General features: G+C 35.0%; 1 protein-coding gene across 2 annotated transcripts in view; it reads right to left on the bottom strand.

The window, feature by feature from the left end:
- ptprq (protein tyrosine phosphatase receptor type Q) overlaps positions 1–19,638 on the bottom strand; it is a 137,308-nt gene that overhangs the window by 110,621 nt on the left and 7,049 nt on the right. For both annotated transcript variants that reach the window (XM_073930217.1, XM_073930216.1), the window contains exons 6-15: positions 18,606–18,786; positions 13,954–14,244; positions 12,242–12,526; positions 11,243–11,512; positions 9,753–10,013; positions 7,195–7,325; positions 5,821–5,950; positions 4,704–4,857; positions 4,522–4,628; positions 392–489 (exon numbers count right to left, since the gene is read on the bottom strand). In XM_073930217.1, the coding sequence (XP_073786318.1) occupies positions 392–489; positions 4,522–4,628; positions 4,704–4,857; positions 5,821–5,950; positions 7,195–7,325; positions 9,753–10,013; positions 11,243–11,512; positions 12,242–12,526; positions 13,954–14,244; positions 18,606–18,786 (1,908 nt within the window). The remainder of the gene's footprint in view (positions 1–391; positions 490–4,521; positions 4,629–4,703; positions 4,858–5,820; positions 5,951–7,194; positions 7,326–9,752; positions 10,014–11,242; positions 11,513–12,241; positions 12,527–13,953; positions 14,245–18,605; positions 18,787–19,638) is intronic.

Genomic DNA, 19,638 nt, shown 5'->3' with positions numbered 1-19,638 from the left:
CACACAAAGCACCCACTGAAGTTTGCACATTTGGATACCTTCCCTCTCTTTGTGAGGTCTATTGAAGGACTGGTGCTCATGCATTATGAGGAAGGCAGTAACCCGAGCACACGGGGCTACAGGGTGTTGCCAGGCTACATTTCAGCTGAGACGCTCAGTATGAAAGTTTTAACAGGCGTGCAAAGGGCCATACACTAGTCTAGTCATGCTTACAATACAAATCAACTCTTAATAACTCTTATTACTGTACATAACTTCTGTGCATAATCAACTGACAAATGTACAGTAAGCAAACAGATAAAAGTTAAATATTGAAAAATATTATTATACACAGTATTCACTGTCAAATGTGGATCTCGATACTGATTGGCTGATTAAGAAGTCAACCTACCCTATACCCATCCACTCTGCCCGGTGGGCGTGTCCACATCACAAACATGCTGTTCACTTCCTGTTCAATGAATATGAGGTCATCGGGAGCTTCGGGAACTGAGGGATAAACAAAAGTGTTTTGAGAGCAAGTGTGTGAGTTTGCTTAAGGCCCAAGCTGTTTTTTTACATGCATTTTTTATTTCTCTTTGCTATTTGGGCTTATTGGAACCTAATTAGAATAAAACTGAAGAATTATCTTTTGATATGATGTACTTTTAGGGGCATATTATGTTCATATATGTGGACTCGTGGTCCGAATATCCATAAAACACAATAAAGTCACCTTTGTGTGTATTAGAATGAAAAACTCTTTATTTCTGTCTTGAACACAGTTTTTTTTCCTGACTGCTTTTTAATGCATTCATAACATATACACATATATTTTTAGCATATTTTGACTATCAGTAAAAACAACATTTTCTGCCCATTTTGGAGAGTTAAAATAGTGTTTGGGACATTTTATATGCTGCAAAACAGTTGCAGGATGACACTGTATGTCTGTAAAAAATATAAAACATAAAACATAAGAGCTAAAATGTACTGACCTTGTATGTGGCCATTATCCCTAGGAGTTTAAGCTGCCTATACACAGTGGATGCCACTGAAGTCATCATAGATGCTTATGGGGAACAGGTTGTTCTAATATTGGTTAGCATACATTTCATTCAATTGACCTTAATGCTGTTCTAAATAAATAAAAGAGCCAGATAAAAATCATACATTTATTTCATGAGCAATTTAATACAAATCTTTTGTAAGAAGACAAAAGCAGAATTAACTTCAATACGTTTGCTGGAAAAAAAAACAATCATGATGATTTTTTAAGTAAATAATGCTTCCATTGAGCAAGAATTGACCTGCAGTCTCAGTGGTAATGCTACAAACGATCTCAAATCTTAAATCATTTTATAATATATTTTATAATATATAAATAACATTTTTATTCATCCAAAAATGATATATAAAATAAATAAATAAATAAATAAATACATTGAAAAATGTTGATTGTTAGTCAGAGCACCATATAAAATAGTGATAACAAATAAAACCTTTCTATGGCATTTCAAACCTTAATTACAACACTCTTAATTAATCTTCATTAAACAATTTAATTAACTAAAATTTGAATATAAAATAAATAATAAAAATAAGTAAATCCCACTTTCTACATAAATATTACGGAGCAGGTATATTGGTACTGTATAAGCAGGTAATAGGTATATGACGATATAACATTTTCTTGTGATAATTGCTGAAGTTTTTCTTGTGATATACAGTATTATGATATTGACATTGAGTAGGCAACAAAAGAGGGTTAGTATAAGCATTTTCATTTCAAATTAAATAGGTTTAATAGGTTTTTAGGTTTAATAAAAAGATTTTCCTTTCTTTTTCAAAGAGAACACACAATAAAAGTGAGCAATTTTATTTTTTTAAAAAGAACAGAATAGTTTATACAGTAAGTATGAAAACTGAGTGGCACCTAATGAGTGATTTATAAGGTTGCATTTTAATTAGCATGTTACTTTAGAGGGCAGTGTTTATGCAGGCAGTACCGAAATGCCAGCGGTTTTTGGAGGAAAGCTAACATGTGGATTTGTGAGCAGGTTTATTGACTCTTTAAAAGTTAGGGATAGCTTCCTCAAAAACATTAATTCTGTCACCATTTACTCATCCTTCACTTGTTTCAAACCTTTGTGAGTTTTTATGTTGAACACAAAAGAAGATATTTTGAAGAATGTTGAAAAACCACAGCTATTGACCTCCTTAGTTTTATTTCTTCCTACAGTGGATGTAAATAGCTGCTAGTGTCCAACATTCTTCAAAACATCTTGTTTTGTATTCAACATAAAGTAATTCATAAATGTTAAGAACAACTTTAGTGTGAGTAACTGATGTGGACATTTGGCGGGTCTACACATGTGAAATCAAAATGTACATTGTTTATTTTGCTACAGCACATTGTTGTCGGTTAGGTAAACATGTCATTTATGCAAGTTAATTTACAGAAAAAAAAGCTTTGGTAATCTTCAATCAAAGTTTGATCATTTGCTTCCGCTTGCTAGTTTGTTATGAGGGAGTAGACCCTTTTCACATGATGTCACGCAGTGTCCTGTTTCACTCCACACAGTGTATCGTTACTTCCGCCTACACAGAACTCCCCATAGAGAACTCATCCAGTCAGCTGTATATTTACTATACTATCGACATTCAAGGTGAGACATCTAGCATTTAAAAAAAAAGGTACATATCATCCAGACTTGCGCTTGAACCAAGAAAATGCAAAGTGCTTTAAACACAGTCTATTGCTTTGTGTTGCTGACTTTTCTGCAGATGAAGTTTGTATGCACTTGTCGACATTTGGCAAAGAAAGATTTCAGATGTTTACACAGGTGTAATGTACAATTGCAAAAATAACACCAAGACGACGGCATTTTACTTCAGTATTATTAGATTATGACATACCTGCCAACATTCGGATCATAAGATACGTGAGATTTCATCAAGGGGTGCGCGCGAAGTGAAAAGCAGGAGGGAGGGAGAGGAGTACGCGCAAAGTGAACAGCGGGGTGGGGAGTGAACTGAAGAGTATGAAGATGGGTTTGCGTTGGGTTCGGTGCACATGGGGACTGTAACAAAAAGCTTTAATTATTTAAAATAAAAAGGGGGAAAGGGGGTGTTAGGTGGGGTTGGGGGGGATTCCAGGTGTTTTCCGGGAGACAGAACAATACGGGAGATGGGTGGGAGATGGGTCTGAAATACGGGAGACTCCCCGGAAAAACTGGAGTGTTGGCAGGTATGGATTATGACATTATTCGAATTTGCAGGACATTGACTTAATTTATTCTAATGGAGAAACTGAACAAAACATTATTGAATCAATAAATAATAAATGATAAACCTCAATACATTTATAGACATTTTTAAACATACCAGGTAATCTGAGAACATTTAAAAAAGAATTTTACTCATGCTGGAACATATATACATATAACAGATAATATAAATGTATATTCATAGCAGCATCAAGGTAAAAATATTGAGGAAATAAACTTAATTATTAAGTGAAAATGTTGCAAACATATACTTTGCTTGATGAACAATAGCTTATTATTCTTAATAACTTAAAGAATCATTTTCAAACTCAGAAAGTAGTTTAGTATGTGAAACATTCGGACACATAATCAGCATTGTCAAATTCTTAAAGAATATAATTTGTTAAGTTTTGATAGTTTTTTCAAGTTTTCGTTTTTAAAAAACATGTTTAAGTGTATACATGGTCTTACTCCTAAAGTAGTTTGTGAGTTAATAAATAAATTCAGTAGTGATGGGGCGAAGACTAGAGGGGCAGTAAGTGGGAATTGTAGAATCCGCAGATGCAGAACCGCTGTGGGTCAGTCATCCTTTTCAGTAAAAGGTTCACATCTATGGAATGCCATGCCTGTTCATTTCAAGTTACAATCAGAACTCCCAGTTTTTTCTGTAAAGCTGAAAGAATGGTTGAAATCTTTACAGCAATGTGAACATTAAGCATTACTCTTTCAGGTTGGTCCCATTTACATTTCTCTTTATCCATATGGACTTGCATCTTATGTTTATCTCTGTAAATATTGTACATGTTTGCTGTATTGTGTTTTATTCTTGCCGGTTTTCTTTATTAGTATTATTATTATTAGTTTTATTTTTTTATAATGTAAAGCCTAACCAGGGACGAGGGCTGCAAATTAGCTTTATGCTACAGTATATGCCCTATGTACACAACATCGGTTATCTTTGTATAACAATGTCAAGTGTATTGTCCCTGTAAAATAAACAAGCAAATAAAATAATAAAATACCCAATACTGTAATACTCTTAAATCAGAACAGGCAATGTTAATATTTTAATTAGTACATTTTCCAGAGAAGTCTCCTATTCATTCAAAGGTAAACCGAAAGGTAAACTAAAAATACACTGAGTTGCCGACAAGGGGAAGTGAAGTGCCGTCATTGTAAAAAAGGGCCTACGATGCACAAAATGAACCCCCTCCCAGCTATTCAACATAAAAGTCTCAGCAACTTCACAAACTTAAATGGCAGCCACACTCACGTGTGTTAGCAGTTGCAGAAGCTGGAAGACTTCGTCTGTCTCCACTGACACTGCTCACTTCGGCAGTGTACATACCTCCGGGCAACAGGTTGTCAAATTGGTATATTCTGAAATGACAAAGTCCAAAGCTCTCTCACATAAAGGATGAATGCTCAGGGCAGAAAAGTGATCTAAATCCTCACCTGTCATCAGACGCACTCTGATTGGCGTGAAAGATAAAGGTTGAATTTCTGATGGACAGCATGAATGAGTCTGTGACCCCCCGGTAGGCCCTCCAGCGCACGCCGAGAGACACTGATGTCCTCTGAAACGGCAACAAACTGACCGAACTGGGAGCTACAAACAGATAAACCCCAAACAAACAAAAGTTATGGTTTCAAAAGTTATAAAGAAAAGTAATGAAATAAATGAAAATGGCAAAAAAAGAAAGGACAAATGTGTTAAATCATATTAGTAAAGTGCTAATACATGCTAACAATATGGCAGTTCATGGTAGTTATACTGAAAAACGTCTGTCAATATGCTAAACATTTCACATCCTAGCATTATGTGAAAAAATGCCAGCAATCTGTTAAAACTTGCAATTTTCTCTAACACATGCTTACAGTTGCTAAAACATGCTAGTAATGTGCTAAAACATGTTAACAATGTAACAAAAGGTGCTACCAGCATGGATAACATTGTTACAGTGTTAAACCATCATAGCCTAAAGTGCTAAAACATGCTAAAAGTATGATTATGTCAACATTACAGTAATATTTTAAAACACAGACACAGTGTCCACTAAACATGCTAGCACCAAGTTAGCAATTCGGTAAAGGGTGCTGGCAACATGTTAAATAATTCTAAAAAATTGCTAAAACATGCTAGCAATGTGGGAAATATGCTAGTTATATTACAGTGTATAGCACAGTGTTAAAATTTGCTAATACCTCAGATAAATGTAAAAACATGCAAAAATGCTTTTACAGTAATGTGCTTAAACATAAAACACTTGCTAGCAATATGCTAAAACATGGTTAACACCATAGGTTAACACATAGGCCTACTAACATTAGTAACATGGTAAAATATGCTGAACATATGGTAAAACTTATATTCTAATACGGTAATGTGTTCAAACACTGAAATAGCACGTGTTAAAACATGCTAGCAACATGCTAGCAAGGAAAATGCTAGCTTAAACATACTAGCAACAGTCTAACATGTTAACAGTGTAATTATTTGCACATTCTCTATAAAATAAGTTTTGTCCAAAAGCCGTACAGAAACTGTTATAGACAGGGTTTGTAACGTTACCAGCTCTAATGGTGAGGTACACTGCTGGACTATCCCTGAAAAACTCCTTCTCGGTTCTGACTGAAATGTTGCACAGCTTTCCTGCGATAACATCTTTAAAAACTGCCCTCGTATCCACAACCTTCTGCACCTAGAAACACACACAAAAAAGTATTAAACAAACTGTTCCCTCTCATTTGAGTATAGGAGACCGTTACTGCACAATAGACTCTGTCAGGTTTATCGACAGCCTGACACGTGGCGAGCACTGTTGGATAAGACTATTATTCTGCAAAAATTACACTCCCGGATGAACTTTATCCTGCTTATTACACGGCGACCTGCCACAAAACATAGGCTATATAAAGTATTAGACACCAAACATTGTTCTGATGTGTGATAGTTTAAGTTAATTAAAAGCAAAACTGAAGGAAACAAAAACAGCTGCTAACTTGCGCATTATTCAGTCACAAGATGGCGCCAAACTGTCAAAAATGCAGAGCTAACAGAAACTGACTGATTAAAGCAAAGAATTTGATAAAACTATAGGCTATTATTTATTCACAAGATAGCGCCAAACAGTCAAAAACCACGGTGGGACAGGGATATGAATGTGGATGCAATTATGTGGATGTGGATGTACCGATGAGTCTTATTCAGAGGTTGTTATCTGGGAATGAATCCTTTTCACAAGACACGTTTAACGGTCATCAGCATCTTAAATCCTTGAAATTTTTTAACGTAAAAAAAAAAAAATTACATGTATTTATGTATGTATTATATCATCTTTCTTCATTGTACTTTCTTCTAATTTAATCACAAAATATTTTTATTTTTCTGAAAGTCTTGATGAGTTTTCTTTCATTATTTCAGCAAATAGGACTTAAAATTATTATTATTTTTTTAATGTTAACCCAACTCTAATGACTTCTGCTACTGAGAAACCCGAAAATGTGAAAAGGGTCCATAACATACCTAGAAATGTCACAATTGACCAATCAGAATCGAGTATCACAGACAATCGTGTAAGAAAAACAGCATTTCACTTCAGTTTCATAAAAATGGTGATATCTTTGATGGCTTTTTGTGTGTGTTATTTCATTCACTTAAGAAATAAGAAGTGAATCTTTTTACCATGATCTTAAAAATGATATTCACGGTGTAAATGAATATGATCAGTAATCAGTAAAACACGGAAATGCCAACTGACCCAGCCAAGGCTCAAACCAACTATCTTCTTGCTGTGAGCGTGTGCTACCCACTGTGCCACCGTGACACGACATATTCAGTAATATTATTTAGATTTTTTTTTTCTGGTTAAATCACAATTTACCATAAGACATAGACATTAAACACTGGAAACTGTATGTACTGTACTCACACACAGGATCGTACCATGACAGTATCAGCGCAGTTCATACACAGTGCCTCATAATAGTGGCCTTCTCCTTCAGGTCTGTCCCACAGGAGCTCAATGGAGCTGTCAGTCACAACACCAGCATGCACATGAGTGGGAGGAGCCAAACCTGTAAACACATTAACATTTAAAAAACATAAAATACGTGAATAGATAAAATGAACACTTGATTTAAACTATGATACGATTTGTACCATTACTGACATAAGTAATATGCATATTGTGCAATTCTGGACTGATATCTGGACTGAAGTGTTTTCCATTTATTTACGGTTGTGAATTGCATCATGGGATGTTGATCTCTGCTCTGTTGACTTTTAATGTTGAAAATTCAACTCTACAGTTTAACAAAGTGACTTTTATTGATATTTTAGTAGTTTGAAATAAAATAATGTATAAGAAATAGAGAAATAAGTCTGTAAAATAACAGAAACTGTACTGGCAGTTAGTTACAAGGTTTTTGTAGCATAATATTTAACACCAACCCAGACGATAAATCACTTTAAGCTATTAAAAATGTTCGTAAAAGTCACTTTTTGAAGTTTTCAAGGTTAAAAGTTGTTAGAAGAAATATCAAGATCCCATAACGCAATTCAAAAGAATACATAAATGTGGGAAAATAACAAATAAAAGCATGAATCACAAAATATGGAAAACTGCTTAATTACGGAGATTTTTACAGTGTAATTTTACACCCACAAAGGTGGCATTTATGTGATCAAAATGCAATAAAAAAAATATTATATTTATTTAATTGTTAAGATAAGTTTAGGTTATACAGACATTGTTTATTGCAGAATTCCTCTAATAAAAAAGAAAGGAGAAAAGTTCTGAAAGAGATCAAGCCAGGTAAAAAAGTATTGCAAAAGTAACTCAAGTAGGCCCACGCAGGAATCCACAGATTTCCGCAATTCTCAGCCCATCATTGAGTCTGTTTATTTATTTGTGTAAATTTATATTTTTTCAGTTTTTGAATTAATTTCATGAATATTACTGACTAGTATAAAAATGTCCATATGATTTACCTACAATACATTTTGTAAAGTAATATAGTCTGTCTTTTAGCAGATACAGTTAAATGGTAGATATATTACATGAAAGACTTGTTTTGTTTACCAAATAAATGGATCTAATAGGATTTGCATCGTAAACATTATATAAATGTTAAAAATGGATAATTTTTCACTTACCATAAAAAAGTAACAAAGTAACGTAGCTAGCTCCCTTTTTGGGAGTAACTCAGTATTGTAATGCAGTACTTTCAAATGTAACTTTCCCCAACACTGGTTTTCAGTATCACATGATCAGTCAAAAATCATAATAGCCTAAAAATCGGCACTCAAAATGCATTTCATTCATTCATTAATTCATTAATTAATTAATTCATTCAATCATTCATTTTCTTTTTGGCTTAGTCCCTTTATCAATCTGGGGTCGCCACAGCGGAATGAACCGTCAACTTATCCAGCATATATTTTTACGCAGCAGATGCCCTTTCAGCTGCAACCCATCTATGGGAAACATCCATCCACACTCATACACTACGGTCAATTTAGCCTACCCAATTCACCTGTACCACGTGTTTTCTGGAGCACCCGGAGGAAACCCACGTGAACGCAGGGAGAACCTCTGCGACCTTCTTGCTGTGAGGCGACAGCACTACCTACTGCGCCACCCCAAAATTTATTTCTTATAATATAATTTTAAAAGTATTAAAACATTTTTGTTACCTCAACTCAAAATTTTTGTGGAATTGTGATGCTACCATTCAGAAATTTAAAGCATGTTTTAAAAAAAGAATTTAGTCTATTTTAATGATTTCTAAAAGGTCACATGACATTGAAAACTGGAGTAATCCAAATTCAATGTTAATCATAATATCCTATGTTGGCACTCAAAATACATTTCTTAAGTCTAACTTTTAAAAGTTTTAATAATGTTTTTCGGAAATGTGATGCATTACCATTCAAAATTTGTATATTGTAAAAACGTGACATTTTATTTCAAGTTAATATACAGTTGAAGTAAAAATCATTAGCCCTCAAATATTTTGCAGTGGGTAGCACGTTCGCCTCACAGCAAGAATTTCGCTGGTTCGAGCCTCGGCTGGGTCAGTTGGCATTTCTGTGTGGAGTTTGCATGTTCTCCCCATGCTCCGGGTGCTCTGGTTTCACCCACAGTCCAAAGACATGCGCTATAGGTGAATTGAATAAGCTAAATTGGCCGTAATGTATGAGTGTGTGTGCAAATGAGTGTGTACGGATGTTTCACAGTACTGGGTTGCAGCTGGAAGAGCATCCGCTGTGTATGCTGGATAAGTTGGCGGTTCATTCCGCTGTGGCGACCCCTGATGTATAAAGGAACTAAGGGCTAATAATTCTGACTTCAACTGTATATATTAAATTGCACTAAAATGTCACATTATTACAGATTCTTCTGTATTTTTTTATCAAATTGATTTAGCCTTGGGGACATATCAGCATTTCTTTTTTATATAAACATGTCAACAGTAAAAGCTTCTTAAACATGTTCTCACAGGTCCTAACGGCTGGCAGAGCAAAACCTTCACTTCTGGCATCTCTGCTGGTCACAAACACATCAAAGTCATACTGCGTCCCTGGACTCAGCTTTTCCACTGTCAGTTTGGTGCCGTCTTTGCATGCTCGTGACCAGGATTGATTATTTTGGTAGGTAATTGTGATGCCATCATAAAAGCTGTCTGCTGGCATCTGCACAAAAAGCTCCACAGAGTGTGTGCCAACTGCATAAGGGACGGCTATCTGGACTCTATGGGGTTCTGAAATATAGATAAATTTTTTTTTTTTTTAACAGATCAAGAAAAAGACTATGGGGTGCATCTCAATCAAATCCCTTGTTCAGGGCACTTATTACAGAGTGAGCCATTTTAAGTGCAGTCTCAAACACAAATGACTTCCAGTACACTGAAATGTTTGCTCACTGAAAAGTCCCACAATGCACAATCAGCATGGATGCTCACTATTTATTCTGAAACATGAATTATAAATCAAGTAAGTCACCTTACCAAACTAAAGAGACGCAGGCACGTGCACACATAGGCTCAACCTGTGCAGTGCACATGCCCTTTTTAGTCTTGGATAGAAAGTGCCCTTCTAAAATGATCTGAAGTGCCCCAGCGACCCCCCACTCCTTTTGAGTTGAATGTTTAGAGTGTTTTATAAGACACAAAGCAGTTTTTCAGACACAATTTTAAACAAAATAGACTATTTAAAGTATGTCAAAGAGAAGAAGAAGGATTTTTACATATGATTTATAATGGCAAGAGCTTGAAGGTTATTTGAAAATCAACCAAAGCTTCATTAAAAGTTTGATTGGTGATTGGGATGAAAATGAAATGAAATGAAAGAGTGGTCATGCTTGGATGGGAAAAAAAAAATGTAAATAAGAAATTTGTAAATCTCTGTATAATTTTAATGAAAAACATTATATGGGAAAGAAGAATTGTAGCCAAAATAAAAAAAACGTAATGGAATAGGGTGAGTTTTTAGATGAAAACAGAAGGATATCTAGAAAAATTGTGTGTATTTTTAAAAAAAAATCAGAACATGTTGGCGGAATTTCACAAAATTTTATCACCCAAAGCAAATCAAGTTTTAAACAAAATGAACTGGAAATTGCCAAAGAGTTGATGTTCTTAAATTGTGTTTTTTTTAATGCATAATATTGTATCTGTAATTTTTTTTATAAAAAAGCATCAAAAACAAAAAAATAAAAACCTGAAAAAAATGCTGGGTTCCACACAATTCTTTCATTTCATCTCAAAGCAAATCGATTAAGTTAACTAGAAGGTTTTTACCATTTTAAGTTGATTGAAACATGAAGCAATTAAGAAAAAACTGTGTTGTTTCAGCTCATTTTAAATAAGTAATTTTAAACGAGCAGCAAAAATATTTTTTTGGAGTGCTGATTTATGACCCCGGGAGCTAGAGATCTGATTAAGACGCACCCGATGATTTACAAGAGAAAGGAATATATAATAAATCTTACTTAGAGTCTGTTGTACGGTGATTAGTGTGCTTATATTGCTGTTCTTCACTGAGGCCACATCCACTTCATACGTCCCACCTGCTTTGAGCTGCGTAAGAGAGATGCAGGTGGAGCTGTTTACCCAGAATTCTCTATTTAGGGCCTGATCTGTTTGTGGACGGAGTCGGATGTAATATTGGTCAACTTCCTCATCAAGTGAAGGGCTCCAGCACACAGTCATGTTCTCCAGACCTACAGAATTAACTGAGACCCTCTGCGGAGGACTGACCTCTAAAACACACAAACAGCAGACATCAGTGGATCTCCAGAACTGGGTGAAAACCTAAACCATTGAAACCCAGTTAAGGGGGGGGGGGGATTTACTTGCAATTTATATATTTGTGGCAAACAAGGTGGCAAGATTAATGATGATCACAATAGGCTGGTGAATATTATTTGCATACACTGCAAAAAATGTTTTCTTACTTAGATTTTGTCACAATCACCAGCGATCTAGCCTGTGCAAATCACTGGAGAACTACACATCTGCCACTCTAATGAACTACAACTCTCATCATGCACCACACACACGCGCCAGTTCCTGATTTTCCTGATTACACACACACACACACACACACACACACACACACACACACACACACACACACACACACACACACACACACACACACACACACACAGCTGATTTTTGTAAGGATTGATTTTCTAGGACAATAAAGATGCCTCATAAATAGACACACACTCTTTACTGAGTCTTGTACACTGTAAGTAAGCAACTACAGAGTTACCCTCTCTTGTTCTGTCATGTATTAGACCTTTGTTTTACTGTTATTGTTGATTTGCTGCCTGTCTTAACCCCTCTATTTATGATTGTTGGATTATCTGCATACTTCTGACTGAAACTCTACGTAAATAACTCTGAAACTCTGAGTAAAAAAAAGCAATGCATACAACGCATCCATGAATTTTCCTAGACACTAAATTTATAGTAAAACCTACCTGTGACAACAGTCAGAGCTGTGCTGTCAGAGCTCTCCACACCCTGAGCGGTGACCGACAAAACCGAGATCTTGTGAGCATGATAAGCCTTTAATCCACCAATCACAGCACTCTGATTCATCCTGTCCAACCAAAGGGCACGGCCTCTGCCGGAGGTGAGATCCACCCAGCGCAGGACGTACTGCTCGAAAAAAGCATTGTGGGTAGAATCAGGAGCAGTCCAACACACTCTAATCTGATTGGATGAGACTGATGTCACTTTGAGATTCTGAGGAGGATTCGGCTCTGCAACAATAAGGAAAGATAACGTAGGTGAATAAGTAATATGTATATATATATTGCAAATCAAAAAATAAGAAACTTGTAATCCAATTTTTTGTATAATTTTCAATGTTATCAATTATCCGCTTGTTAAGTGGTGACGTGTTTGTGATGTATGTATACTGTTTCCGGGTCCAAGCCGCCACTCATTTGAGTGGAGAAATCATTCGTTTATGATCACGTTTTATTCCTATCACACATTAAAGTTAATTTTACATAAAATCATAGCGTACACAACAATCTCTGGGCTTGCTGCATAACAAATACCAAAATTTTAACAATTTATAAAAAATAATCACTTTCTGGCCATCGGATATTAGGCATGGACATATATACTGCGATCGTGATTTTTAAAAGCCTTAAACCGCTTTGTAAACGTTTATTATTACCATTTCATGAGACTCCCCATTCAGTTGAATAGAGCGCTTGGACCCGGAAGCCGCTTCGCGTGACGTCACACTTAACAAGCGCATTGGAGATGTGTATATGTATATGTATATGTATATGTATATGTATATATATATATATATATATATATATATATATATATATATATATATATATATTTATATTTATATATATATATATATATATATATATATATATATATATATATATATATATATATATATATATAAACGTTTACAAAGTGGTTTAAGGCTTTCGAAAATCACGATCGCAGTATATATGTCCATACCTAATATCCGATGGCTGTAGTTTTTCAGCTGTAGTTTTACAGCTAAAACAGCCTGTAATACATACACACACATACATACATACGTATATATATATATATATATATATATATATATATATATATATATATATATATATATATATATATATATATATATATATATATATATGAAAAAACTATGAAAAAAAAACAAATCAAAAACTATTGTTCAGGTCAGAATTTTTGCATTTTTTGACATATTAAAGATTTTTTAGAGAGGTTTTAGGAAATTAGAAATATATATAAATACACAAGAAATTGCTGTGAAATTTATAGTATTACAGGCCGTTTTAGCTGTAAAACTACAGCACAGTTGTATTTGTTATTTACAGTGGCTTCATGTATGTGCACAATATAAAATCCTACTTTTAACATATAAAAGCCCTTCACAATTTGGCATCTCACTATCTTTCAGATTTTTTCCATTTGTACACTCTTCTGCACTCTCTGAGATCATCTTATAAAATAAAATAAATAAAAGGAATTAATATTAAACAGCAAAAAAAAAAAAAAAGTGTATTTGGGACGACTTTATGAAAAGCCAAATACCTCAGTGCATGACAAAAATAATTTTGCCTGCAGTGTCTTGATCTAAACAAGTCTGATCTGAGGTCAGTTATTTGTTTTTGGTTTGTTGTATGATGCAGAGACGTACTTGTGTTACAGATGAAAATGGATCCAAAAGTCTGAGTTGCTCCACTGGGTCGTGTAAGCAGAAGAGAGAAATGATAGACGTGTCCAGGAGAGAGACTGCGAACTGTTATTGTGTCTTGAGTGTTTGTGAGAGGCATATGTGAAACAGCTCCCTCCATTAATTGATCTTCATATTGTAAAACGAGTGCAAAACCAGCAGGTAAGTCCAGGAGGGATTCATTAGACCAGATAAACACGGCTTCAGTTTCACTCACACTCTCCAGGTACAGCCATTCACTGCTGCTCTGCAATACTGCAACACAGAAAATCTCAGTAAATCACACACATTTCCCTTTCTTTTGACTTTCAGAAGAGATCCCACTAGCGGATTTACAAAAAGACACCTTTAATTTCTCAATTATTTCTGTTAGAGCATGTGTTGATGTTTCTTGCTTCTTACATGTTTCTCCACAGAAAACATTTACATTTATGTTCACTAGAGTTGAAAAAAATAAATATTTTAATGGTCAAAACTATGCTCGTATTTGCCCACACAAGAGTCTGCAATCCAATATCAGAGATCTCAACGATGACTTCAATACTGAATTATAGCTGAAGTTCTCTTATGCTATCAGCATTATGTTATATTTAATTTAATTGATATTATGGTTAAGCTTTTATTTTTATGTTTTTCGGCTTTATTGTAATTTTAGATGCGTTTTAAATTTTCTTATAACACATTCAGGTCAATTTTGACCTAAAAGATTTACATTAAAGTATATGAATAAATAACTTGTTAAATTAAAAGTAAAACAAGGTAGAGTAAGGTGAAGTCAAATAATAAGTTTTAATAAGGAAATACAAAAATGTAAGACCCTCCAATCTATCCATCCATACATCCATCCAAACATCCATTTATACATCCAAATATCAATCCATCCAAATATCCATCATCTATTCATCCATCATCCATCCATACATACATCTAAATATCCATCCATATATCCATCCATACTAACATCCATCCATCCAACCTCCCAACCATCCATCCATTCATCTATACATACTGTACATACATACAAACACACATCCATACATAAATCCATCCATCCATACATACATAAATACACACATCCATTCATCCGTTCGTCCCTCCATCCATCCATCCATCCATCCATCCATCCATCCATCCATCCATACACACATCCGTCCATCCGTCCATCCATCTATCCATCCATTCAGGCCCATGCAGAGACTATCCAAGGGCATGTGCAGGATAAAAATTTTTGAAGAGAGGAAGGGGGTGTCACACACAAACTGAGGGGTGGGGGGGTGTTGGGGGAAATCGCGGGCTAACTGAAGAGAGGGGGGGAGAGGGGGATCATTTTGGAAGGGCACTTTCTAACCAAAACTAAAAAGGGCATGTGCATTGCACAGGTTGAGCCCTGTGTGCACTTGCCTGTATCCATCCATATATATATATATATATATTAGGGATGTGCGGAGCAGCCGGTATTTGTATTTGTATTTGTATTTGTTGAGAGGGGAAAAGTATTTGTATTTGTATTTGTATTTGTATTTGTATTTGTATTTGTATTCGAGTAAAATTCAAAATGGCGCAAAAATATATATTTTTTCTATTACACTTCTAATTTCCGTTATATTGAAAGTATTGTTTAATTATACCCATTATATAAATTATAGATATGCAATATTGGCTGTTGTTTTTGAACATGTGAAAAGAAATGTCATTGAAAAGAAAATAACATAGAAGCCATTATCTCATCCATGGTTAAACCAACAACTAATAAAATACCATTGTGAATATTATGAACCCCACCACCACCGTTCTTGTTGAAGGACACTGAATAGACAGAATAAAAACAAATAATACTTCAAAAAACTGTTCTTCTTCTGAAAGAACTTCTTTCCAATGCACAGAATTCTAAAAACTAAAATTAACTAAATAAATCTAAATAAAACCCTGCCTGGGAGATCTGGCAGAACAAAAGTATTCTATATAATACTAAAAGATTCAGCCCTGCTATTGTCATCTGCCTGCCACAAAAAAAGACACAAAGTTTGTTTGTTTGTTTATTTAGAGATATCTGCAAATATTTTTCAATGGAAGTCAATGGAGGAATATGACTAGTCAGTCATAATATATTTGCAGATATTTCCAATCTGAATTATAATTATGACAAGTCAAAATATAATTAGAGATATCTCTAAATATATTTATGGAAAGTCTGAACAAGGTTTAAATGCTAAAACGGCTTGCCATACGCACAGTGGCACAGTGGAGATTTCTCTAGTTATATCGTTTCAGTGGTTTGTTATGCAGTGACATGCAGTCAAATATTTCACCAAACAGTCCTTAGGGATGCGGTGACACGCAGTCAGATATTTTACCGGACAGATCCGCCACTTTTGGCGCGCATAAACAATCATAAAGCTCTCGTGCTGCAGGAATGAGGAGGTCTGCTGAAGGCGCGCAGCTGACGTGCTGTGAGAGGTTTGCGTCTTTAATAAACTACGGCAGTTTGCGATCACTTAACAGTAAGAATGATTAATAAATCCATATGAAACAACCCCTTAAAAGTCACGTCTCGCTTTCAGTTTCGGGCTTTGGCACGTTTTGCCCTGAGCGTGTCTCCCTCTCTCTCTCTCTCTCTCTCTCTCTCGCTCTCTCTCTCTCTCTCTCTCTCTCTCACTCACTCACTCACTCACGCGGGCATGCACTGTGGTCTCATGAGGAAACGCTGCTTTTTGATAGTGTTTTTCTTGCTCCCGAATACAAATAATTTTTCAAGTATTTGTTCGAATCAAGTATTCGTAAAAACACGCTATTCGTGCCTTTCCGAATACCGTATTCGGGTTCGGCTCCACCCTTAATATATATATATATATATATATATATATATATATATATATATATATATATATATATATATATATATATATATATATATATATATATATATATATATACATACATACATCCAAATATCCATGCATCCATTGAAATATTCATCCATTCATTCATCCATATATCCATCCATCATCCATCCACCCATACATACATACACTGTATCTGTCCATACATGCATACAAACCCTGTATCCATCCACCCATCAATCCATCCAAATATCCATCCATCCATCCACCCATCCATCCATCCAAATGTTTATCCATCCATACATAAATCCATCCATATATATACGTACATACACACTTCCGTTCTTTCATTTAATCATCCATCTATACATCCAAATATTCATCCATCCAAATATCCATGCATCCATTCATCCATCCATCCATCCATCCAAATGTTTATCCATCCATACATATATCCATCCATATATATACGTACATACACACTTCCGTTCTTTCATTTAGTCATCCATCTATACATCCAAATATTCATCCATCCAAATATCCATCCACCCAAACATATATCCATACACGCATACATACACACATCTATCCATCCATATATACATACATACATTCAAATAAAAGTTGTTTTGTGAAGCAAAAAGTCCAAATGAACTAGAAAAGCAGAAACAGAGTAAAACAGTTTACAGATTTGAATGTACAATGGGGAAAATAAGTATTGAGCGCATCACCATTTTTCTCAGAAAACAGATTTCTAATGGTGCCATTGACTTGAAGTTTTCCCTGAATGTTGGCAACAACCAAAGAACTCCATATATGCGAAGAAAACAAAACTAATTAGATTATAAATGAAATTATGTGTTATAAAAAAAATGACGCAGGGAAAAATATCGAACACATGAAGAAAGGGAGGTGTAGAAAGGCTGTGAAGGCCCAGACAGCAGCTGAAATCTCTCAGTAGTTCTTTAGCAACCCTCTGCCCTTCATCAGTGTAAATGAATATTAGCTGCTTTAGTCCTACATCTGCATTAGAAGGATGAAGATGAAACCAAGGTGGACATTTTCCCAAGACAATGGTCCAAAAACACAGCCAAGAAAACTCTTAAATGCTTTCAGAGAAAGAAAATCAAGCTGTAGAATGGCCCAGCCAATCATCTGACTTGAATTCAGGGCTTAATTTGTGCCGGATCCGGCACCTCTGAAATCTGATCCGGCACTTTTAGTGTCTTCCGCAACTACCCAACTCTTCACTTTCGTCCACGACACCCTTCCGCCATCCACCGCATTAGTCCATGGTTTATGTTTGTATTATTTGAGTTTTTACCAAAATCTGGTTCAATTCTATGTCAACAGCTCCTTTAGAAATATTATTCGCGGGAAAAAAAACATGATGTGTTCCAATTATTATTTTCCCCACTGCATTTAGTGGGTTAACTGAGTCTCCAAGCTGCCAGAGCCATAAAAAAGCAATCCTCTGAGCAATAGATTTGTCCTGAGGGCATTTCTCTAAAAAATGCTTAGTCTTAACCATGCGAGGCTTATCGCACAGCTTGATTTATCAAAATAGGACATATTCCTGGATCAACATGCTTTGTTGGTCCAGAAACAACATTCCTATCAGCCTAATCAATCCTGACTCTCGCCCAACCCATACAGTGATTGGTGCACAGGACTTTTTTCTGGGAACAACAGTGGATGTTGATCGAGGAACATGTCCTGCTTGTGTAAATCGTATTCTGCTTATCAGAGCGAAAGAAATGTCTATTCTTCACTCACAGTCTTCTTGGCAGACAAAGGGGAGCTGCAGGAAACACGGGAAAGCGGTGAAGAAGTATCCCTCTCCAGTGGCATTTTTCTGCAGTGCAACACAGCCTGTCTGATTGGCTGCCAGCGATGATGTCATCTCAGTATTCAATGTGTAGGCGGAGCCATCAGACCAGCAGAACGCACCTTCTTTCTGCGGATATTAAAAATAGGGCTGAAGGAAACACTATTATATGAATATGAAACTTTTAGATTTTTAAGTACTTTAAGGTGCCCTATGATGAAAACCACCTTTTGGAAGCTGTTTGGACAGAACTGCCTACATGTATAGTCTGTCCTCTGTCATATTGGAGTGACAGAAACCCAACAAGTCTCTCTTTTTTATTTTTTATTTCCTGATGTTAAAATAGGACCCAAATCCCAGTGATTTTGAGGCCTACCGCAATGTGATGTAGGAGTGTGGGTTTTCCCCGCCCACCAAATTGATTGACAGTCACCATGTTTCTATAATAACATGTATACTCATGTCCACAGAACATGTTTTTGCAAACAAACTAGGATTAAAATATTTGTTTCAACTCTCTGTGTTTAAAAATTTTTTTAAAAGGGCATGTTTATAATAAAGAGAGTAAATGCTGTCAGTTAATGCTAATGTGTGTGTGTGTGAATGTGTGTGTGTGCTCATCTTTCTGAAAATTAAAAAATTACTAAAAAATAGATTGAAATTCCCTTTAAAAACTAAATAGTTTTTTTATTTTTATTTGTTTAGCTACTACAATGTTATATTTATTTTTTATAGGAAGCTTTTTGATTTTAAGTATAAAGATGGATTTGTTTTATTTGCTGCTATATATATATATAACATATAATTAATGGGTTTATGCTAAAAAATATTTAAATTTTTAAATGTTATAATGAATGTGATATTAAAGATTAAAAAATTATATATATATATATATATATATATATATATATATATATATATATATATATATATATATATATATATATATATATATATAAACATCCATCTGCTTCTGCTTCT

Source organism: Danio rerio, chromosome 18, assembly GCF_049306965.1.
Source record: "Danio rerio strain Tuebingen ecotype United States chromosome 18, GRCz12tu, whole genome shotgun sequence".
In the NCBI taxonomy this organism is placed as follows: domain Eukaryota; kingdom Metazoa; phylum Chordata; class Actinopteri; order Cypriniformes; family Danionidae; genus Danio; species Danio rerio.
The sequence above is the reverse complement of the archived record's forward strand: the minus strand, read 5'-3'. Positions and strand labels throughout refer to the sequence as shown.